Here is a 23,943-nt window from a genome sequence, read left to right on the forward strand (position 1 = left end):
TGTGGGTATAGGGGAGGCTCTAATTCCTGGGGATGGGTGGTAGGGCTGAGCTGCTCTGTGGGTATAGGGGAGGCTCTAATTCCTAGGGATGGGTGGTAGGGCTGAGCTGCTCTGTTGGTATAGGGGAGGCTCTAATTCCTGGAGATGGGTGGTAGGGTTGAGCTGCACTGTGGGTATAGGGGAGGCTCTAATTCTTTGGGATGGTCGGTAGCGCTGAGCTGCTCTGTGGGTATAGGGGAGGCTCTAATTCCTGGGGATGGGTGGTAGGGCTAAGCTGCACTATGGGTATAGGGGAGGCTATATTTCCTGGGGATGGGTGGTAGGGCTGAGCTGCCCTTTGTGTATAGGGGAGGCTCTAATTCCTGGGGATGGGGGGTAGGGGTGAGCTGCACTGTGGGTATAGGGGAGGCTCTAATTCCTGGGGATGGGTGGTAGGGTTGAGCTGCACTGTGGGTATAGGGGAGGCTCTAATTCCTGGGGATGGGTGGTAGGGCTGAGCTGCTCTGTGGGTATAGGGGAGGCTCTAATTCCTAGGGATGGGTGGTAGGGCTGAGCTGCACTGTGGGTATAGGGGAGGCTCTAATTCCTGGGGATGGGTGGTAGGGCTGAGCTGCACTGTGGGTATAGGGGAGGCTCTAATTCCTGGGGATGGTTGGTAGGGCTGAGCTGCTCTGTGGGTATAGGGGAGGCTCTAATTCCTGGGGATGGGTGGTAGGGCTGAGCTGCACTGTGGGTATAGGGGAGGCTCTAATTCCTGGGGATGGGTGGTAGGGCTGAGCTGCTTTGTGGGTATAGGGGAGGCTCTAATTCCTTGGGATGGGTGGTAGGGCTGAGCTGCACTGTGGGTATAGGGGAGGATCTAATTCCTGGGGATGGGTGGTAGGGCTGAGCTGCACTGTGGGTATAGGGGAGGCTCTAATTCCTTGTGATGGGTGGTAGGGCTGAGCTGCTCTGTGGGTATAGGGGAGGCTCTAATTCCTGGGGATGGGTGGTAGGGCTGAGCTGCACTGTGGGTATAGGGGAGGCTTTAATTCCTGTGGATGGGTGGTAGGGCTGAGCTGCACTGTGGGTATAGGGGAGGCTCTAATTCCTGGGGATGGGTGGTAGGGCTGAGCTGCACTGTGGGTATAGGGGAGGCTCTGATTCCTGGGGATGGGTGGTAGGGCTGAGCTGCACTGTGGGTATAGGGGAGGCTCTGATTCCTGGGGATGGGTGGTAGGGCTGAGCTGCACTGTGGGTATAGGGGAGGCTCTAATTCCTGGGGATGGGTGGTAGGGCTGAGCTACACTGTGGGTATAGGGGAGGCTTTAATTCCTGTGGATGGGTGGTAGGGCTGAGCTGCACTGTGGGTATAGGGGAGGCTCTGATTCCTGGGGATGGGTGGTAGGGCTGAGCTGCACTGTGGGTATAGGGGAGGCTCTAATTCATGGGGATTGGTGGTAGGGCTGAGCTGCACTGTGGGTATAGGGGAGGCTCTAATTCCTGGGGATGGGTGGTAGGGCTGAGATGCTTTGTGGGTATAGGGGAGGCTCTAATTCCTTGGGATGGGTGGTAGGGCTGAGCTGCACTGTGGGTATAGGGGAGGCTCTAATTCCTGGGGATTAGGGGTAGGGCTGAGCTGCTCTGTGGGTATAGGGGAGGCTCTAATTCCTGGGGATGGGTGGTAGGGCTGAGCTGCACTGTGGGTATAGGGGAGGCTCTAATTCCTGGGGATATGTGGTATGGCTGAGCTGCTCTGTGAGTATAGGGGAGGCTCTAATTCCTGGGGATGAGTGGTAGGGCTGAGCTGCACTGTGGGTATAGGGGAGGCTCTAATTCCTGGGGATGGGTGGTAGGGCTGAGCTGGACTGTGGGTATAGGGAGGCTCTGATTCCTGGGGATGGGTGGTAGGGCTGAGCTGCACTGTGGGTATAGGGGAGGCTCTGATTCCTGGGGATGGGTGGTAGGGCTGAGCTGCACTGTGGGTATGGGGAGGCTCTAATTCCTGGGGATGGGTGGTAGGGCTGAGCTGCACTGTGGGTATAGGGGAGGCTTTAATTCCTGGGGATTAGCGGTAGGGCTGAGCTGCTCTGTGGGTATAGGGGAGGCTATAATTCCTGGGGATGGGTGGTAGGGCTGAGCTGCACTGTGGGTATAGGGGAGGCTCTAATTCCTGGGGATGGGTGGTAGGGCTGAGCTGCTCTGTGGGTATAGGGGAGGCTCTAATTCCTAGGGATGGGTGGTAGGGCTGAGCTGCTCTGTTGGTATAGGGGAGGCTCTAATTCCTGGGGATGGGTGGTAGGGTTGAGCTGCACTGTGGGTATAGGGGAGGCTCTAATTCTTTGGGATGGTCGGTAGCGCTGAGCTGCTCTGTGGGTATAGGGGAGGCTCTAATTCCTGGGGATGAGTGGTAGGGCTAAGCTGCACTATGGGTATAGGGGAGGCTATATTTCCTGGGGATGGGTGGTAGGGCTGAGCTGCCCTTTGTGTATAGGGGAGGCTCTAATTCCTGGGGATGGGGGGTAGGGTTGAGCTGCACTGTGGGTATAGGGGAGGCTCTAATTCCTGGGGATGGGTGGTAGGGTTGAGCTGCACTGTGGGTATAGGGGAGGCTCTAATTCCTGGGGATGGGTGGTAGGGCTGAGCTGCTCTGTGGGTATAGGGGAGGCTCTAATTCCTAGGGATGGGTGGTAGGGCTGAGCTGCACTGTGGGTATAGGGGAGGCTCTAATTCCTGGGGATGGGTGGTAGGGCTGAGCTGCACTGTGGGTATAGGGGAGGCTCTAATTCCTGGGGATGGTTGGTAGGGCTGAGCTGCTCTGTGGGTATAGGGGAGGCTCTAATTCCTGGGGATGGGTGGTAGGGCTGAGCTGCACTGTGGGTATAGGGGAGGCTCTAATTCCTTGTGATGGGTGGTAGGGCTGAGCTGCTCTGTGGGTATAGGGGAGGCTCTAATTCCTGGGGATGGGTGGTAGGGCTGAGCTGCACTGTGGGTATAGGGGAGGCTTTAATTCCTGTGGATGGGTGGTAGGGCTGAGCTGCACTGTGGGTATAGGGGAGGCTCTAATTCCTGGGGATGGGTGGTAGGGCTGAGCTGCACTGTGGGTATAGGGGAGGCTCTCATTCCTGGGGATGGGTGGTAGGGCTGAGCTGCACTGTGGGTATAGGGGAGGCTCTGATTCCTGGGGATGGGTGGTAGGGCTGAGCTGCACTGTGGGTATAGGGAGGCTCTAATTCCTGGGGATGGGTGGTAGGGCTGAGCTGCACTGTGGGTATAGGGGAGGCTCCAATTCCTTGTGATGGGTGGTAGGGCTGAGCTGCACTGTGGGTATAGGGGAGGCTCTAATTCCTGGGGATGGGTGGTAGGGCTGAGCTGCACTGTGGGTATAGGGGAGGCTCTAATTCCTGGGGATGGGTGGTAGGGCTGAGCTGCACTGTGGGTATAGGGGAGGCTCTAATTCCTTGTGAGTGGTGGTAGGGCTGAGCTGCACTGTGGGTATAGGGGAGGCTCTAATTCCTGGGGATGGGTGGTAGGGCTGAGCTGCACTGTGGGTATAGGGGAGGCTCTAATTCCTGGGGATGGGTGGTAGGGCTGAGCTGCACTGTGGGTATAGGGGAGGCTCTAATTCCTGGGGATTAGGGGTAGGGCTGAGCTGCTCTGTGGGTATAGGGGAGGCTCTAATTCCTGGGGATGGGTGGTAGGGTTGAGCTGCACTGTGGGTATAGGGGAGGCTCTAATTCCTGGGGATGGTCGGTAGCGCTGAGCTGCTCTGTGGGTATAGGGGAGGCTCTAATTCCTGGGGTTGGGTGGTAGGGCTAAGCTGCACTATGGGTATAGGGGAGGCTATATTTCCTGGGGATGGGTGGTAGGGCTGAGCTGCCCTTTGTGTATAGGGGAGGCTCTAATTCCTGGGGATGGGGGGTAGGGTTGAGCTGCACTGTGGGTATAGGGGAGGCTCTAATTCCTGGGGATGGGTGGTAGGGCTGAGCTGCACTGTGGGTATAGGGGAGGCTCTAATTCCTGGGGATGGGTGGTAGGGCTGAGCTGCTCTGTGGGTATAGGGGAGGCTCTAATTCCTAGGGATGGGTGGTAGGGCTGAGCTGCACTGTGGGTATAGGGGAGGCTCTAATTCCTGGGGATGGGTGGTAGGGCTGAGCTGCACTGTGGGTATAGGGGAGGCTATAATTCCTGGGGATGGTTGGCAGGGTTGAGCTGCTCTGTGGGTATAGGGGAGGCTCTAATTCCTGGGGATGGGTAGTAGGGCTGAGCTGCACTGTGGGTATAGGGGAGGCTCTAATTCCTTGTGATGGGTGGTAGGGCTGAGCTGCACTGTGGGTATAGGGGAGGCTCTAATTCCTGGGGATGGGTGGTAGGGCTGAGCTGCACTGTGGGTATAGGGGAGGCTGTAATTCCTGGGGAAGGGTGGTAGGGCTGAGCTGCACTGTGGGTATAGGGGAGGCTCTAATTCCTGGGGATTAGGGGTAGGGCTGAGCTGCTCTGTGGGTATAGGGGAGGCTATAATTCCTGGGGATGGGTGGTAGGGCTGAGCTGCACTGTGGGTATAGGGGAGGCTCTAATTCCTGGGGATGGGTGGTAGGGCTGAGCTGCACTGTGGGTATAGGGGAGGCTCTAATTCCTGAAGATGGGTGGTAGGGCTGAGCTGCACTGTGGGTATAGGGGAGGCTCTAATTCCTGGGGATGGGTGGTAGGGCTGAGCTGCTCTGTTGGTATAGGGGAGGCTCTAATTCCTGGGGATGGTCGGTAGCGCTGAGCTGCTCTGTGGGTATAGGTGAGGCTCTAATTCCTGGGGATGGGTGGTAGGGCTAAGCTGCACTATGGGTATAGGGGAGGCTATATTTCCTGGGGATGGGTGGTAGGGCTGAGCTGCCCTTTGTGTATAGGGGAGGCTCTAATTCCTGGGGATGGGTGGGAGGGTTGAGCTGCACTGTGGGTATAGGGGAGGCTCTAATTCCTGGGGATGGGTGGTAGGGCTGAGCTGCACTGTGGGTATAGGGGAGGCTCTAATTCCTGGGGATGGGTGGTAGGGCTCAGCTGCACTGTCGGTATAGGGAAGGCTCTAATTCCTTGGGATGGGTGGTGGGGCTGAGCTGCTCTGTGGGTATAGGGGAGGCTCTAATTCCTAGGGATGGGTGGTAGGGCTGAGCTGCACTGTGGGTATAGGGGAGGCTCTAATTCCTTGGGATGGGTGGTAGGGCTGAGCTGCATTGTGGGTATAGGGGAGGCTCTAATTCCTGGGGATGGGTGGTAGGGCTGAGCTGCAATGTGGGTATAGGGGAGGCTCTAATTCCTGGGGATGGGTGGTAGGGCTGAGCTGCACTGTGGGTATAGGGGAGGCTCTAATTCCTGGGGATTAGGGGTAGGGCTGAGCTGCTCTGTCGGTATAGGGGAGGCTCTAATTCCTGGGGATGGGTGGTAGGGCTGAGCTGCACTGTGGGTATAGGGGAGGCTCTAATTCCTGGGGATAGGTGGTATGGCTGAGCTGCTCTGTGAGTATAGGGGAGGCTCTAATTCCTGGGGATGAGTGGTAGGGCTGAGCTGCACTGTGGGTATAGGGGAGGCTCTAATTCCTGGGGATGGGTGGTAGGGCTGAGCTGCACTGTGGGTATAGGGAGGCTCTCATTCCTGGGGATGGGTGGTAGGGCTGAGCTGCACTGTGGGTATAGGGGAGGCTCTGATTCCTGGGGATGGGTGGTAGGGCTGAGCTGCACTGTGGGTATGGGGAGGCTCTAGTTCCTGGGGATGGGTGGTAGGGCTGAGCTGCACTGTGGGTATAGGGGAGGCTCGAATTCCTTGTGATGGGTGGTAGGGCTGAGCTGCACTGTGGGTATAGGGGAGGCTCTAATTCCTGGGGATGGGTGGTAGGGCTGAGCTGCACTGTGGGTATAGGGGAGGCTCTAATTCATGGGGATGGGTGGTAGGGCTGAGCTGCACTGTGGGTATAGGGGAGGCTCTAATTCCTGGGGATGGGTGGTAGGGCTGAGCTGCACTGTGGGTATAGGGGAGGCTCTAATTCCTGGGGATGGGTGGTAGGGCTGAGCTGCACTGTGGGTATAGGGGAGGCTCTAATTCCTGGGGATGGGTGGTAGGGCTGAGCTGCACTGTGGGTATAGGGGAGGCTCTAATTCCTGGGGATTAGGGGTAGGGCTGAGCTGCTCTGTGGGTATAGGGGAGGCTATAATTCCTGGGGATGGGTGGTAGGGCTGAGCTGCACTGTGGGTATAGGGGAGGCTTTAATTCCTGGGGATAGGTGGTATGGCTGAGCTGCTCTGTGAGTATAGGGGAGGCTCTAATTCCTGGGGATGGGTGGTAGGGCTGAGCTGCACTGTGGGTATAGGGGAGGCTCTAATTCCTGGGGATGAGTGGTAGGGCTGAGCTGCACTGTGGGTATAGGGGAGGCTCTAATTCCTGGGGATGGTTGGTAGGGCTGAGCTGCTCTGTGGGTATAGGGGAGGCTCTAATTCCTGGGGATGGGTGGTAGGGCTGAGCTGCACTGTGGGTATAGGGGAGGCTCTAATTCCTTGTGATGGGTGGTAGGGCTGAGCTGCACTGTGGGTATAGGGGAGGCTCTAATTCCTGGGGATGGGTGGTAGGGCTGAGCTGCACTGTGGGTATAGGGGAGGCTCTAATTCCTGGGGATGGGTGGTAGGGCTGAGCTACACTGTGGGTATAGGGGAGGCTCTAATTCCTGGGGATTAGGGGTAGGGCTGAGCTGCTCTGTGGGTATAGGGGAGGCTCTAATTCCTGGGGATGGGTGGTAGGGCTGAGCTGCACTGTGGGTATAGGGGAGGCTTTAATTCCTGGGGATAGGTGGTATGGCTGAGCTGCTCTGTGAGTATAGGGGAGGCTCTAATTCCTGGGGATGGGTGGTAGGGCTGAGCTGCACTGTGGATATAGGGGAGGCTCTAATTCCTGGGGATGGGTGGTAGGGCTGAGCTGCTCTGTGGGTATAGGGGAGGCTCTAATTCCTGGGGATTAGGGGTAGGGCTGAGTTGCTCTGTGGGTATAGGGGAGGCTCTAATTCCTGGGGATTAGGGGTAGGGCTGAGCTGCTCTGTGGGTATAGGGGAGGCTATAATTCCTGGGGATGGGTGGTAGGGCTGAGCTGCACTGTGGGTATAGGGGAGGCTTTAATTCCTGGGGATAGGTGGTATGGCTGAGCTGCTCTGTGAGTATAGGGGAGGCTCTAATTCCTGGGGATGGGTGGTAGGGCTGAGCTGCACTGTGGATATAGGGGAGGCTCTAATTCCTGGGGATGAGTGGTAGGGCTGAGCTGCACTGTGGGTATAGGGGAGGCTCTAATTCCTGGGGATGGGTGGTAGGGCTGAGCTGCTCTGTGGGTATAGGGGAGGCTCTAATTCCTGGGGATTAGGGGTAGGGCTGAGTTGCTCTGTGGATATAGGGGAGGCCATAATTCCTGGGGATGGGTGGTAGGGCTGAGCTGCACTGTGGGTATAGGGGAGGCTCTAATTCCTGGGGATGGGTGGTAGGGCTGAGCTGCACTGTGGGTATAGGGGAGGCTCTAATTCCTGGGGATGGGTGGTAGGGCTGAGCTGCACTGTGGGTATAGGGGAGGCTCTAATTCCTGGGGATGGGTGGTAGGGCTGAGCTGCTCTGTTGGTATAGGGGAGGCTATAATTCCTGGGGATGGTCGGTAGCGCTGAGCTGCTCTGTGGGTATAGGGGAGGCTCTAATTCCTGGGGATGGGTGGTAGGGCTAAGCTGCACTATGGGTATAGGGGAGGCTCTAATTCATGGGGATGGGTGGTAGGGCTGAGCTGCACTGTGGGTATAGGGGAGGCTCTAATTCCTGGGGATGGGTGGTAGGGCTGAGCTGCACTGTGGGTATAGGGGAGGCTCTAATTCCTGGGGATTAGGTGTATGGCTGAGCTGCTCTGTGGGTATAGGGGAGGCTCTAATTCCTGGGGATGGGTGGTAGGGCTGAGCTGCACTGTGGTTATAGGGGAGGCTTTAATTCCTGGGGATGGGTGGTAGGGCTGAGCTGCACTGTGGGTATAGGGGAGGCTCTAATTCCTGGGGATGGGTGGTAGGGCTGAGCTGCTCTGTGGGTATAGGGGAGGCTCTAATTCCTGGGGATTAGGGGTAGGGTTGAGCTGCTCTGTGGGTCAGGCATGCAACTGCCCGATGAAAAAAAAGAGGAAACTTTTCGAGACCCACAATGGTACCCTAAAAAGTGTTGAGGTTTTTTATGCTCTCAGGATCAATCTTAGCATGTATGACAAAGACAAAGTGAAGTGTTTTATACAACTAAAATAACATGGAAAAATACCTTGCCTATGTATGCACCATAATTCTAAGGTGGCAAAGCATCGGGAGTTGATTAAGTTGAGGAAAACTAACTATTGTTTCCCAGGTAATTATGAAATTTGCATAAAATTATTATTCCCCCCCCCCAAAAAAAAAAAAATCAGATTTATTTATTTTTTTTTTTTGGGGGGGGGGGGGCGAATAATAATTTTTTGCAAATTTCATAACTACCTTGGAAACAATAGTTAGTTTTCCTCAACTTAATCAACTCCCGATGCTTTGCCGCCTTACAATGTTCGGTGAGAGCCACTTGTTCCCGCTTGCCGTCTTGCACATCACACAATATGCCATTCCTGGCTTGTCCACTTTCCGGACGGTTTCGGAGAGCAGTTTACCGTCTACGTCTTATTTTTCCAACCAGAACCATTTCCAGGTATTTTTTACTCCTTTATCTATGGCTTTAATTTAGCCAGGTACCACTCGATCCCGCTCTAAAATATCTTTTCTTTTGGATGTCATTTTGACGGACGTTTGAAGATGCGACTTAGGGCCACTGATTTTCCGTTTCAGAAAAGTGCAAATTCCGTTTGGCAAAAACATGAATTCCGTTTCAGGCACAAAAAATTCCGTTTCATGTTTTTTTAATTAGATAAAAGGTTGTTTAATACCCAGGGACATACTTATAAAAATCAATTTGAGATAAGTTGCACTGTTGACTTCGTAAAATGTTCATTTGAACTGACAAATTTCAAAAAAATACTTTTTTTTATAATTGTGGATTATTTTGTATACTGCTGTTCTAAAAAGGTTGCACTGTGACTGCAGTATCAATGCACATGATGTGATAGACTTGATTCCAAGTCTAAAACTCAGTTGATTCTCTGCATCAGCCACATTGTAGTCTAATGACAGGAGTGTATCCACAAGAGGGCGCTGTTTCAGCATGATCAAAGACTTGGGAACAAGTCTATGGACGTGACCATTCTCCATCCACAAACAAAATGTCAGCCATTTTGTTTTCGCTTTGGCGACAGAATGTTGACAGTTTACGGTTTTATTTTAGACCTTTCCGAGATGAAAAAACATTGTATGTGTTCTTATAGATCATAGGTAAGCTAGTTTGTGTATTATTGTTGGTAAAAGAGAGGGAGAAAATGCAATTTGGGTGAACAAAAAATGTTTAAAACGTGCCGCGAATAATGCCCTTCGCTTAACCATGTTAACAACGTGTGTACATCATGTGTGTAAACATTGAGGATGGTGTGAAGTAGAACAGAATGATCCACGGTTACGATCTCGTACTTTTTAATGGTCTGATTTCTGATGCCTTTTTAGTTTAACAAAAAGAATCTTAATAAAGAATGCAATTTCAATAGTTTTGGCGTCAAGAAAAAAAAAAAAAATCAAATTTTCTGAAATCCCGTTTTCCGTTTCAAAGGGCGGATTCCGCGAATTCCGTCCGTTTTCCGCGATCGCGGAAAATCAGTGGCCCTAGCGACTGTTTCGTAGCGCAATGTGAGACTTGACACAGCAGCAGTATACATGTACGTTTGGTAACTAACTCACACACACATACATACATGTACAATATGTGTATACTATTGCAAAATAGCGGGACCAGACGAAGACATGACCTTAGACTCATATCAAGGCTGTATAATAACTTGGTTTAGCACACAACTCGCCTGCGCCACGGGGTGCGTTCCACTGTTCCAGATTTTTTGACCGTACACACGGCTATTAATGACCGCACGCAGTGTGTAAACATATGCATTGCTTGCTGCGGGCTTTAGATTGACCATGCAGTAGAATGGATTGCATGCCGCGGCAGAGGCCAGACCATGCGTTATGATGCATTGTTGTAAATTGTCTTAAGATCGCGCTAACCGCGGAATGTTTTTCTTAGCGCTAATCAGTTTTTTAAAAACGCGGAATTCCGCGGAAACGCGGAAGAGTTGCATGCCTGGTGGGTATAGGGGAGGCTATAATTCCTGGGGATGGTCGGTAGGGCTGAGCTGCACTGTGGGTATAGGGGAGGCTCGAATTCCTGGAGATGGGTGGTAGGGCTGAGCTGCACTGTGGGTATAGGGGAGGCTCTAATTCCTGGGGATGGGTGGTAGGGCTGAGCTGCACTGTGGGTATAGGGGAGGCTCTAATTCCTTGTGATGGGTGGTAGGGCTGAGCTGCACTGTGGGTATAGGGGAGGCTCTAATTCCTGGGGATGGGTGGTAGGGCTGAGCTGCACTGTGGGTATAGGGGAGGCTCTAATTCCTGGGGATGGGTGGTAGGGCTGAGCTGCACTGTGGGTATAGGGGAGGCTCTAATTCCTGGGGATTAGGGGTAGGGCTGAGCTGCTCTGTGGGTATAGGGGAGGCTATAACTCCTGGGGATGGGTGGTAGGGCTGAGCTGCACTGTGGGTATAGGGGAGGCTTTAATTCCTGGGGATAGGTGGTATGGCTGAGCTGCTCTGTGAGTATAGGGGAGGCTCTAATTCCTGGGGATGGGTGGTAGGGCTGAGCTGCACTGTGGGTATAGGGGAGGCTCTAATTCCTGGGGATGAGTGGTAGGGCTGAGCTGCACTGTGGGTATAGGGGAGGCTCTAATTCCTGGGGATGGTTGGTAGGGCTGAGCTGCTCTGTGGGTATAGGGGAGGCTCTAATTCCTGGGGATGGGTGGTAGAGCTGAGCTGCACTGTGGGTATAGGGGAGGCTCTAATTCCTTGTGATGGGTGGTAGGGCTGAGCTGCACTGTGGGTATAGGGGAGGCTCTAATTCCTGGGGATGGGTGGTAGGGCTGAGCTGCACTGTGGGTATAGGGGAGGCTCTAATTCCTGGGGATGGGTGGTAGGGCTGAGCTGCACTGTGGGTATAGGGGAGGCTCTAATTCCTGGGGATTAGGGGTAGGGCTGAGCTGCTCTGTGGGTATAGGGGAGGCTATAATTCCTGGGGATGGGTGGTAGGGCTGAGCTGCACTGTGGGTATAGGGGAGGCTCTAATTCCTGGGGATGAGTGGTAGGGCTGAGCTGCACTGTGGGTATAGGGGAGGCTCTAATTCCTGGGGATGGGTGGTAGGGCTGAGCTGCTCTGTGGGTATAGGGGAGGCTCTAATTCCTGGGGATTAGGGGTAGGGCTGAGCTGCTCTGTGGGTATAGGGGAGGCTATAATTCCTGGGGATGGGTGGTAGGGCTGAGCTGCACTGTGGGTATAGGGGAGGCTCTAATTCCTGGGGATGGGTGGTAGGGCTGAGCTGCACTGTGGGTATAGGGGAGGCTTTAATTCCTGGGGATAGGTGGTATGGCTGAGCTGCTCTGTGAGTATAGGGGAGGCTCTAATTCATGGGGATGGGTGGTAGGGCTGAGCTGCACTGTGGGTATAGGGGAGGCTCTAATTCCTGGGGATGAGTGGTAGGGCTGAGCTGCACTGTGGGTATAGGGGAGGCTCTAATTCCTGGGGATGGGTGGTAGGGCTGAGCTGCTCTGTGGGTATAGGGGAGGCTCTAATTCCTGGGGATTAGGGGTAGGGCTGAGCTGCTCTGTGGGTATAGGGGAGGCTATAATTCCTGGGGATGGGTGGTAGGGCTGAGCTGCACTGTGGGTATAGGGGAGGCTCTAATTCCTGGGGATGGGTGGTAGGGCTGAGCTGCACTGTGGGTATAGGGGAGGCTCTAATTCCTGGGGATGGGTGGTAGGGCTGAGCTGCACTGTGGGTATAGGGGAGGCTCTAATTCCTGGGGATGGGTGGTAGGGCTGAGCTGCTCTGTTGGTATAGGGGAGGCTCTAATTCCTGGGGATGGTCGGTAGCGCTGAGCTGCACTGTGGGTATAGGGGAGGCTCTAATTCCTGGGGATTAGGGGTAGGGCTAAGCTGCACTATGGGTATAGGGGAGGCTCTAATTCATGGGGATGGGTGGTAGGGCTGAGCTGCACTGTGGGTATAGGGGAGGCTCTAATTCCTGGGGATGGGTGGTAGGGCTGAGCTGCTCTGTGGGTATAGGGGAGGCTCTAATTCCTGGGGATTAGGGGTAGGGCTGAGCTGCTCTGTGGGTCAGGCATGCAACTGCCCGATGAAAAAAAAAGAGGAAACTTTTCGAGACCCACAATGGTACCCTAAAAAGTGTTGAGGTTTTTTATGCTCTCAGGATCAATCTTAGCATGTATGACAAAGACAAAGTGAAGTGTTTTATACAACTAAAATAACATGGAAAAACACCTTGCCTATGTATGCACCATAATTCTAAGGTGGCAAAGCATCGGGAGTTGATTAAGTTGAGGAAAACTAACTATTGTTTCCCAGGTAATTATGAAATTTGCATAAAATTATTATTCCCCCCCCAAAAAAAAAAAAAAAATCAGATTTATTTATTTTTTTTTTTTGGGGGGGGGGGGGAATAATAATTTTTTGCAAATTTCATAACTACCTGGGAAACAATAGTTAGTTTTCCTCAACTTAATCAACTCCCGATGCTTTGCCGCCTTACAATGTTCGGTGAGAGCCACTTGTTCCCGCTTGCCGTCTTGCACATCACACAATATGCCATTCCTGGCTTGTCCACTTTCCGGACGGTTTCGGAGAGCAGTTTACCGTCTACGTCTTATTTTTCCAACCAGAACCATTTCCAGGTATTTTTTACTCCTTTATCTATGGCTTTAATTTGGCCAGGTACCACTCGATCCCGCTCTAAAATATCTTTTCTTTTGGATGTCATTTTGACGGACGTTTGAAGATGCGACTGTTTCGTAGCGCAATGTGAGACTCGCACACAGCAGCAGTATACATGTACGTTTGGTAACTAACTCACACACACATACATACATGTACAATACGTGTATACTATTGCAAAATAGCGGGACCAGACGAAGACATGACCTTAGACTCATATCAAGGCTGTATAATAACTTGGTTTAGCACACAACTCGCCTGCGCCACGGGGTGCGTTCCACTGTTCCAGATTTTTTGACCGTACACACGGCTATTAATGACCGCACGCAGTGTGTAAACGTATGCATTGCTTGCTGCGGGCTTTAGATTGACCATGCAGTAGAATGGATTGCGTGCCGCGGCAGAGGCCAGACCATGCGTTATGATGCATTGTTGTAAATTGTCTTAAGATCGCGCTAACCGCGGAATGTTTTTCTTAGCGCTAATCAGTTTTTTAAAAACGCGGAATTCCGCGGAAACGCGGAAGAGTTGCATGCCTGGTGGGTATAGGGGAGGCTATAATTCCTGGGGATGGTCGGTAGGGCTGAGCTGCACTGTGGGTATAGGGGAGGCTCGAATTCCTGGAGATGGGTGGTAGGGCTGAGCTGCACTGTGGGTATAGGGGAGGCTCTAATTCCTGGGTATGGGTGGTAGGGCTGAGCTGCACTGTGGGTATAGGGGAGGCTCTAATTCCTTGTGATGGGTGGTAGGGCTGAGCTGCTCTGTTGGTATAGGGGAGGCTCTAATTCCTGGGGATGGGTGGTAGGGTTGAGCTGCACTGTGGGTATAGGGGAGGCTCTAATTCCTGGGGATGGTCGGTAGCGCTGAGCTGCTCTGTGGGTATAGGGGAGGCTCTAATTCCTGGGGATGGGTGGTAGGGCTAAGCTGCACTATGGGTATAGGGGAGGCTATTCCTGGGGATGGGTGGTAGGGCTGAGCTGCCCTTTGTGTATAGGGGAGGCTCTAATTCCTAGGGATGGGTGGTAGGGTTGAGCTGCACTGTGGGTATAGGGGAGGCTCTAATTCCTGGGGATGGGTGGTAGGGCTGAGCTGCACTGTGGGTATAGGGGAGGCTCTAATTCCTGGGGATGGGTGGTAGGGTTCAGCTGCACTGTCGGTATAGGGAAGGCTCTTATTCCTGGGGATGGGTGGTGGGGCTGAGCTGCTCTGTGGGTATAGGGGAGGCTCTAATTCCTAGGGATGGGTGGTAGGGCTGAGCTGCACTGTGGGTATAGGGTAGGCTCTAATTCCTGGGGATGGGTGATAGGGCTGAGCTGCACTGTGGGTATAGGGGAGGCTCTAATTCCTGGGGATGGTTGGTAGGGCTGAGCTGCTCTGTGGGTATAGGGGAGGCTCTAATTCCTGGGGATGGGTGGTAGGGCTGAGCTGCACTGTGGGTATAGGGGAGGCTCTAATTCCTGGGGATGGTTGGTAGGGCTGAGCTGCTCTGTGGGTATAGGGGAGGCTCTAATTCCTGGGGATTAGGGGTAGGGCTGAGCTGCTCTGTGGGTATAGGGGAGGCGATAATTCCTGGGGATGGGTGGTAGGGTTGAGCTGCACTGTGGGTATAGGGGAGGCTCTAATTCCTGGGGATGGGTGGTAGGGCTGAGCTGCACTGTGGGTATAGGGGAGGCTCTAATTCCTGGGGATGGGTGGTAGGGCTGAGCTGCTCTGTTGGTATAGGGGAGGCTCTAATTCCTCGGGATGGTCGGTAGCGCTGAGCTGCACTGTGGGTATAGGGGAGGCTCTAATTTCTGGGGATGGGTGGTAGGGCTAAGCTGCACTATGGGTATAGGGGAGGCTATATTTCCTGGGGATGGGTGGTAGGGCTGAGCTGCCCTTTGTGTATAGGGGAGGCTCTAATTCCTGGGGATGGGTGGTAGGGTTGAGCTGCACTGTGGGTATAGGGGAGGCTCTAATTCCTGGGGATGGGTGGTAGGGCTCATCTGCACTGTCGGTATAGGGAAGGCTCTAATTCCTGGGGATGGGTGGTGGGGCTGAGCTGCTCTGTGGGTATAGGGGAGGCTCTAATTCCTAGGGATGGGTGGTAGGGCTGAGCTGCACTGTGGGTATAGGGGAGGCTCTAATTCCTGGGGATGGGTGGTAGGGCTGAGCTGCACTGTGGGTATAGGGGAGGCTCTAATTCCTAGGGATGGTTGGTAGGGCTGAGCTGCTCTGTGGGTATAGGGGAGGCTCTAATTCATGTGGATTAGGGGTAGGGCTGAGCTGCTCTGTGGGTATAGGGGAGGCTATAATTCCTGGGGATGGGTGGTAGGGCTGAGCTGCACTGTGGGTATAGGGGAGGCTCTAATTCCTTATGATGGGTGGTAGGGCTGAGCTGCCCTTTGTGTATAGGGGAGGCTCTAATTCCTGGGGATGGTAGGTAAGGTTGAGCTGCACTGTGGGTATAGGGGAGGCTCTAATTCCTAGGGATGGGTGGTAGGGTTGAGCTGCACTGTGGCTATAGGGGAGGCTCTAATTCCTGGGGATGGGTGGTAGGGCTCATCTGCACTGTCGGTATAGGGAAGGCTCTAATTCCTGGGGATGGGTGGTGGGGCTGAGCTGCTCTGTGGGTATAGGGGAGGCTCTAATTCCTGGAGATGGTCGGTAGGGCTGAGCTGCTCTGTGGGTATAGGGGCCTCTAATTCCTGGGGATGGGTGGTAGGGCTGAGCTGCACTGTGGGTATAGGGGAGGCTCTAATTCCTGGGGATGGGTGGTAGGGCTGAGCTGCACTGTGGGTATAGGGGAGGCTCCAACTACTGGGGATGGGTGGTAGGGCTGAGCTGCACTGTGTGTATAGGGGAGGCTCTAATTCCTGGGGATGGGTGGTAGGGCTGAGCTGCACTGTGTGTATAGGGGAGGCTCTATTTCCTGGGGGTGGTTGGTAGGTTAGTTATTAACCTCTGGGTGATTACTAATATGTTCTGAGTTGTGAGAAGGTTAACTCGGAAGTGGGAAGGGTGGGACTACTCATCTAGGCCTGGGCGAATTATTCGAATATCCGGTTAATGGTGAATAGGTTTTCCTTAACTGGATATCCGCATAGGGCGCGAATACCTATTTATAAATCGGATAGTTCTGTAATTACAACCAAGTAACCGGATATTCTTTTAATATCCGAATATCCGCGGACGTCGGGCGACAACTGATAGGAATGTTTTGTCTGAATCCTTATGAAACTTCTATTAAGTATTTAACTATGCTCACCTCCGTGAAGAGTTAAAACAATGACATTTCTGGCGTAATTTGTTCAAAAGATTACGAAAGTTTTCCTTCACGTAGAGTCAATAACGATCAAACGAAAAAGCAAATCGCCATCTTTAAATTAGATCCGGTTATTTTTATGAATGAACTGAGTGACACTCTCTAAAACTAATATCAATCTGCCCATACGATCTCATTCACAAGCGAACAGCGAAAAAAAACTATTCGAATATCCGGTTAATTTTGGATAGTTGGCCAGCGGTATCCGAATATCAAAATTTCACTATTCGCCCAGCACTATACTCATCTTAGTTATAGTCCTTGCTGAGAGATTGAGTATTGAATCGGGTAAGGGTGTCTAACAGTAAGATGGACCACAGTATTGAGTGAGCCGGACATTTGGGTGGGACCAGATTAAGGGCTATGTCTCAAGAGGCACAATATATAGACGATGTGACCTATGTTTACATTTAAACCGCCCTCTGTTGAAAAAACACTGTATAAGTTTCGCAGGGCAAAAAGACACGTAGTTATGGTAAGATTGCATACACTTTCTAGCTGGCTGCCAAAACACAAAGGTTTTGCACGGCGGTATGCGCGCGAAGCAACTAACTGCAGTGCATGCTACTGGACCACTTTGGTAGCATAATGAGTTATTTTTAAAACAATGTCTTACGATCCCCAAGACAAATATGTGAACGTTTAAATGTGAACTGCTTGTAAATTGCCTTGTGTGATATGATCCTCAGTCATTAAACATGTATGAACGATATTATTTCAAAATTCTAACCTTTGATTATTTCTTTGACTGCATCATCTTCAAGATTGTTTTCCTTCGGTTTTTCACCAATCTCAGATTTTGGCTGTTCACCGTCTTGCACCTTGGGCTTTCCAATCTGGTCTGATGTTGGCTTGTCATCCGACTTCTCACTCTTATCTGATTGTCTATTTCCATGGCGACCATAATCATTGCGTTTTATCAGCGGGATGACAAGCAGCTTTTCCTTTTCTTTGGGTTTTGTGCTGTAAATAAAATTTTAAAAATCAAAGTTTAGTAATTCATGAGTGATTTCTAGACTGTTACTTTCTTGATGCCATATCTTAATTTTTCAGGTACAGACAAATCTTTGCAGTAAGTACAATACCAAGTCTGTCTGTTTGTTGGGGTGTTTGTTTGTTTGTTTTCTTCCTGTCAATTTAAATTGAAACAGAGTCCATGTGACGAAGGAGAGGCACATGTTGTTCGTTGTGTCTGGCCTTCTGGGTTACTTTCTTAAATTTTTGTGGGGATCTTCTTTGTTGTGCAACAGCTTTAGCTAAGGGCGTGATGGGCATCTCAAACAAAGCCCATGTTATCAAACAGACAGTCTTTGAGTTGAGATATTGTGTTTATGAGACCAAAATCAACTTGTGTATAAAAAAGTTGTAAAAATTGTATGAAAGGGTTTGCAAACAACTGAACAAGGAAGGTGCTGTGGCGCATTCAGAAGCCACTGCCAGAAAGAAACTTGGCCAATCCACTTCTCTTATTTTATTAGTCTTACTCTTACAAATTATAATGGTTGCCTGAACTGTTCCTTGCGGACACACACAGAACACTACATGAACTTGGTACATACAATACATGCAATGCATTTGTATGCAATGATGAGTCAAATCAAGTGTCAAGAAGTCTATATTTAGTTTTAGGCCTAATTTATAAATAATTGACCAGCCATCATAACATGACTTGAAAATTGAACCTGCTGATCTTAATTAAACACCAGAGCCTCTGCCGAGCACAGCCACAATTCACAAAACCACACAGGCAACGCCATGGCATACTGTAGACCAACCAGTCACCTGGGTCTAATTGCAATCATGAAATGAAAGAAACAACACTCAAGTTCTCAACAGCCCAAACAAAAACTTTGATTTAAAATAAATACCGGTAAATGCACTTTATTTTTCTGTTTTGACACCAACCTTTTAACTTCCTTTCCTTCTAACGCATGAACAAAGTCAGTTTCTTTGACCTCTTTCTTCTCCAAGACTTTCGCATCTTTTTTCTTTAATAAAACGAATGAAAACGGTTTCTTTTCTTGACCAAGAATTGTTTTCTCACATTCAGGCTCGGCCATTTTGTTCGTATATTGCTCTCGTAAAACAGCCGTCGGTGACTTTTTACAAAAGAGCGTCTCCAAAACGTGTTTATTTATTCAACGGCTGTTTGTTCGTTGATCCATCCACTGGACTAATCTGTTTGCGCCCTCAACGTTTGCGTAATGTCGACGTGTCCTCTCTTCAACATGGCTGCTTCCAGTGTGCACTTTCTGCTGGCCCTGCTGCTAGTTTCTGGTCCAATTTTCATCTTTGGTAAGCTAAAGTATGGTTACTGAATTAGTTTGTTTAACTGATTGATTATGGCAGAATAATTTTCGTTAAAGTAAAAGTACAATGACGTCGTGTTTATCCACTTAGCGACTAAAAGTAAAAGTGAGAAATGTTATTTGGATTCCGAAGAAAGAAAGGAGGACTGCCCCACACAACAACTGGACAAGTGAATAGAAAAAGTGAACACAAAAATAAAGGAAGTTAGAAAAAATTATAACGCTGATAATAACATCATAATGGATGATTTTAGTAGGCGACTATATAACGAGTATTCTTCTACTGTATGTGAGCTTAAGACACTTTTTAAATCTATGTTATTTTAAAGGTGATACCTGCATTGGAGCTAGTACAGACCACAAGGTATACACAACCACTGATGGATCCAGCTCAACCGAAACTGTATTTCTGATTGAATTCACTCTCAACTGCAAAAATAACGCCAAGGTAAAGACCAAATCACCAGAAGTGCATTGATTAACACATTCAGCAGTCGGCTGGCCAAAATGTCAGTTAAAATGCCTCAGGACAAATCATAATTCTCTCCAAGCAGTCTGCTAGTTCAGTGGTCCCTTTTCTTTTGAAATAATATTCAACAGGTGAAAAAGCTGACAGAACTATTAATTAAAATGACAAGTTAACTGGTCCTGCTGGCAAATCACAAAGAAGGTTAATAAACCCCGACATACATCATATTGTAAACAAAGAGCTCCACATCAGAAAACTGAGGTTATTGTCAATTTCAATTAAGGTATTTTTTTGGTGATACTTAATTTAAGAAGTGGTTGAGGACTAAATACCAGGCCCGGAATAGAGGCTGAATTGCTCTAATCAAATCAATCCAGAGCGCAATCATATAATTGTTTTCCCCTATAATTTCTTCAGAATTTATTCCTGAATGCCGAGGCTGCTGGTAAACAACTCCCAGTTTCACGATCAGGAGACAATCAATATCAGGTAACGTATTTCAAAAACAGGTTGATGTATTAATTTTTTCCAAATGAAGTTTGAAATAATTAAAATCTGGATAAAATATGTTTTCATCCTCTGATAAAGGCTACGCTCTATAGTTTTTTTTTGTAAAAATGTGATAACGTGAACCATTCTTGTGTAGCGCAAATCACATTCAAAGAGAAGTCTCCATGCGCTTATATAAGAAAATGGAGAAGTTATATAAAGAAATTAGAGACAAGTAATTTCATGATAAGGAAAATTTAGTTGACACAGTAAGAAACACTGAAGGCTATGCAAAAATAAATGTGGTTTTGCATTGTACTGAATTAGTTCACTGTTTGTACATTTTGTACTTGTTTTATGTTGTCGGAAAGACTATTAAATAATTCTGCTGCTGCTACTGCAAAAGCTCTAGCCCCATAAAACTGTGATGTAACAGGTTATTATTGTAGTGATAGAGTAATAATGACTTGCTTTACTTTTGTAATGATCAGGTTAGCTGGACTGAAGAGCACAAGAATGCCCCATCGGGTAACTACGAGGTGAAATTCTACGATGAAGAAGGATTCAGTGCACTGAGGAAGGTGAGTTATTGAATAGAAATTTCATAGACCGGTATGAAAAAAAGGGGAAGTTCTGTTCTTATCTATCTCCCGAAGATTGTGTTGTTTGATCTTAGTATTCTCTAGAAGACAATCAAAGTATACTGATCGAAACGTAGTCTTGGTGCAAGACGTTTCTCGTTCCCTTTTCACGCACACTGCGGCCAATTCACCGACAGCGCGCGCACCGACTCACCTGACTTATAGTCCACTCACCGCCCCGGAGAAACGTCTTGGTCCGTGTACATGTTTGAGTTATGTGACCTCACATACATATTCAACGTCTGGGTCAACAAAATACTACGCACGCGCACAACTGGAAACAGACAAGCGGGCCAGCCTGGTAACTTGCATGCACCCGACGTGTCGAGTAAAAGCCTCGCTGTATCATGCTACGGCGGGAACCCGGGGAAATATACACCATGTTCGTTTTGTTGCGCATGCAAAGGCGATCACTGATCTTTATTTTATTATTAATTAGAGATCAGCGGTTGCGATCGATTGTTAGAGGGAAGAAATTGTCAGTCAATGAAAAAATACTATAACAATATTGCTGACCGCATCGGCAAGACTCGAGGAGTCGAGTGTTTTATTTGCAGATGAGAGAACTTGTAACTTGTATGGGTGTATTTGCACATTATTTCGAAAATAAAGAAAGATATCCTGCACGGCACAGTTGATCACAGTCGTTCGCCAAAATTTTCCTCCATTACATGTCGCGTCTAATTGTGGCCAAGTGCGTGGGCAAAGGATATGTCTGACATGTACATGTACATGTACCTTCTTGTACACATGCACACAGTACACAACCGAATGCCAACGTGGTGTTGTGTCTGGGCTTCTCATCTTCGCGAAGACGTGTCAAATTACTCATAGGCTTAGATATTTAATGGTGGTCGACCACCAGTTGATTTTGACCAAGCTGTGTGAGTATGATACGGAAGTTTTGTATGCACATTCTGAATAAGAACTTTCAGGCACTGTGACCCTATAATTATTTTTACCTACAAAGTTACCCTTTGGACTAAGACTAAAAATGCCAGAAAATCCCATGTTCGTGTACATCGATCTATTTTTGTTAGCTCTGTTGTTAAACATCCTCATTCATAACATTTTTAGATTCCATTCCCCTCAATTAATTGCACTTACAAAAATTCTCAAAATCTTCCCCAAAAACGTATTTTAGGGCAAACTAAAATTCGCACATCGTTCTACAGCAATCATGTTTACAAAAATTAAAAGACGAACCCAAATGTACAAGCCCACATCGTTCTACAGCAATCATGTTTACAAAAATTAAAAGACGAACCCAAAAAGCCCTACACACCAACTAACATACGAGGAAGCATGGCTGTTTCTGGTTGCGTTGCACCGAAGACGTACAGATACAAGACTGTGGGAAATTATGCTGATACTGCTACGTCAGAGTTATGCAGGCCTAGCGCAGCACGGCATGGTTGGAATGTGCTCGGAATTTCCCGAGCGATCAGCAAACGGACCAAGATGTTTCTCCGGGCCGGTGAGTGGACTATAAGTCAGGTGAGTCGGTGCGCGCGCTGTCGGTGAATTGGCCGCGATGTGCGTGAAAAGGGAACGAGAAACGTCTTGCACCAAGACTAATCGAAACGTTGAGCAAACAACAAACCAGCTCTTCTATACGCCACTGACCACTACTCACAAAAGAGATTTTTGTACATGGTGTCACCGCAAACCTTGTTTACACATCTTATTATTTAATGTGTGACTGTGTTTTTTATAATTGATACTGAACTCTTTAGCTGGGACAATTGTTTGTACACAAAAACATCTTCCGAACTGTACACTCGTTTAATCAAATCCTGTTTGATGCTAAGCTAAATTAAACCTTGCATCGTATTTTGTCTTAATTGTGTTGACTTTGGAGCTGCTGTTAGTGGCTTGCCAGAGGCACCTTGATTTGAGAGAGTTAATAATGTTGAACTGTTCAAAATAGATGTGTAATTTAAAAGATTTTGTTGGCACACCGTATACATACTTATCATCATCACTTTTTGAATAAAAAACAATTTTCATCCTTCAAAAAAATCCCTTCTGACTCCCCCAGTTATCAAAACCAAGTTGTACAGTTCTCGTTCCTTCGAATATGCAGCAGTTCATATATTTACATCAGAACAATTCAAAACCTGAATGTCAGCATATCTTTTACCGTTTACTTTGTAAAACTGTTGATTTCCCCTTACAGCGCATAGGGACCTCACGGTGATGTATACTATATAAGAATAGTTTATTTTCATAATTATTACAGGCCATGAGAGCTGGGGACGATTCTACTAAAGTCAAGCCAGCCTTCACAATCAATGTCAATCATCAGGTAAGCTTAGACTTTGAGCTTTGAGGAAATCCGGACTTTCTTGACGACATTTGAATTGACTATGTCCTGAATTCATCATACATTAACATAACACACAGGACATGTTTTTTGTCCCATCCGCAGGACAAATAAAAAATGGTCAACTGTCTTGCTTAAGTACACACGTTTCAAGAATGGGACTCGAGCCCACACTCTAATAATCAGAAACACCAGAGTTTGAGTCTGGTGCGCTTGACCTCTCAGCAATAACCAGGCCTGATACTTCACGGAGGCAACAAAGGCGATTGCCTCCATGCTCTAGTAGAAATATGTAATTTCCTCATAGGGGGGTGCCCTTTACCGAGAAGAAAACGCCTTGGTGCCCTTGCCCTTTCAAAAACGAAACATACAGGCCTGAATAACACACCATAACCTCCCTTGATATGACTTAGGACTTTCTAAAGCAGATTGACAGCTACATTGGTATCAAACTAAAACAAAGTCTGAAAACAACATTCGGCTGTTGGAAGAACTAACAATATTTAATATGACCCGTTTTCCATCACCAATTCATACTTTGTTTTTCGATATTTGCAGGGAGTGTTTCACGGTCCAGTGGTAGGCACTGAAGTCATTGCATCCGTCCTGGCTGTCTTACTATGGTATTCTGCCTACCGAGCAAAGAGCAAGATTCAAGCCTAAATCAATCTCACAATCTCAGCCTTTTTTTGTTTTAAAAATTCTTTCCCAGATTACAAATAAAATGTTTTTTGTTTCAATGAAAACAATTCTTATGGGGTTCAGATTAAGTTTGATTAAGAATAAAATAAAATTACGCATTGAAGAATAGGTGAAGCCAAGTTGCAGATTTCTATGATTTGCATGGCCATGTAGTTTGGCAGTGTTATGATTAAGGTTCACAACCACCAAAGCCTATTTGTCACGGAAATTGGTCTCTGAATGTCGCAGAGTTTTCTTCAAGTAATTTTTGAGTCATACTTGTGAATCATTGATAAAAATGTCTTTGTTAAAATGGACAAGTGCTTGATTTGGAAAAAATAATTGTTGGTTAATTTCTGCCGCTTTGTAAAGTTTGTCCCCTTGTCATAGATCACTAGAATGAATTATTTAAACTATTAAAAAGCAGGGTCCAATTTCATGACTCTGCTTACTGTGGAACTCTGTGCTTATGGCCTTGATAGAGATATGTGCTTCAATGGCACCATTAGCACAAAATTTTGTGGTAAGCAGATTCATGAAATTGAACCCAGGACAGAATTCAGTTGAAAGGTATTAAGTCAAGATCCCTACTTTTGGTATGTTTCTTTATTCTCTAAGAACCCAATGATCTGGAAGTTTTTACCTAGACTTGTTTTCTAAATGTCCTTTACAAATAATCCATGGACCAGTTTACGATATGCAACACATTTTCACCAGCCTGTTTTAAATATTTGTGGCATTCTCTTCGGGTGTAATTTTCCAATAAAACATGGAGAACATGAGTTTTTCCAATAAAACATGGA

At 48.6% G+C, this 23,943-nt stretch overlaps 2 protein-coding genes across 2 annotated transcripts in view; one reads left to right on the top strand and one right to left on the bottom strand.

Moving 5' to 3' along the window:
• LOC117303377 (G-patch domain and KOW motifs-containing protein-like) overlaps window positions 1–18,285 on the bottom strand; it is a 28,716-nt gene extending 10,431 nt beyond the window's left edge. The window contains exons 1-2 of the mRNA XM_033787554.1: window positions 18,131–18,285; window positions 16,956–17,188 (exon numbers count right to left, since the gene is read on the bottom strand). Coding sequence (XP_033643445.1) covers window positions 16,956–17,188; window positions 18,131–18,285 — 388 coding nt within the window. The remainder of the gene's footprint in view (window positions 1–16,955; window positions 17,189–18,130) is intronic.
• A 144-nt stretch (window positions 18,286–18,429) lies between these two features.
• On the top strand, window positions 18,430–23,943 carry LOC117307402 (translocon-associated protein subunit delta-like). The gene is made up of 6 exons (XM_033792143.1): window positions 18,430–18,520; window positions 18,864–18,982; window positions 19,421–19,492; window positions 19,984–20,073; window positions 22,376–22,441; window positions 23,018–23,943. Exons 1-6 carry the CDS (start codon window positions 18,430–18,432, stop codon window positions 23,120–23,122), a joined length of 543 nt encoding a protein of 180 aa, XP_033648034.1. The 3' UTR covers window positions 23,123–23,943.

This window comes from Asterias rubens, chromosome 2 (assembly GCF_902459465.1).
Source record: "Asterias rubens chromosome 2, eAstRub1.3, whole genome shotgun sequence".
NCBI lineage: Eukaryota > Metazoa > Echinodermata > Asteroidea > Forcipulatida > Asteriidae > Asterias > Asterias rubens.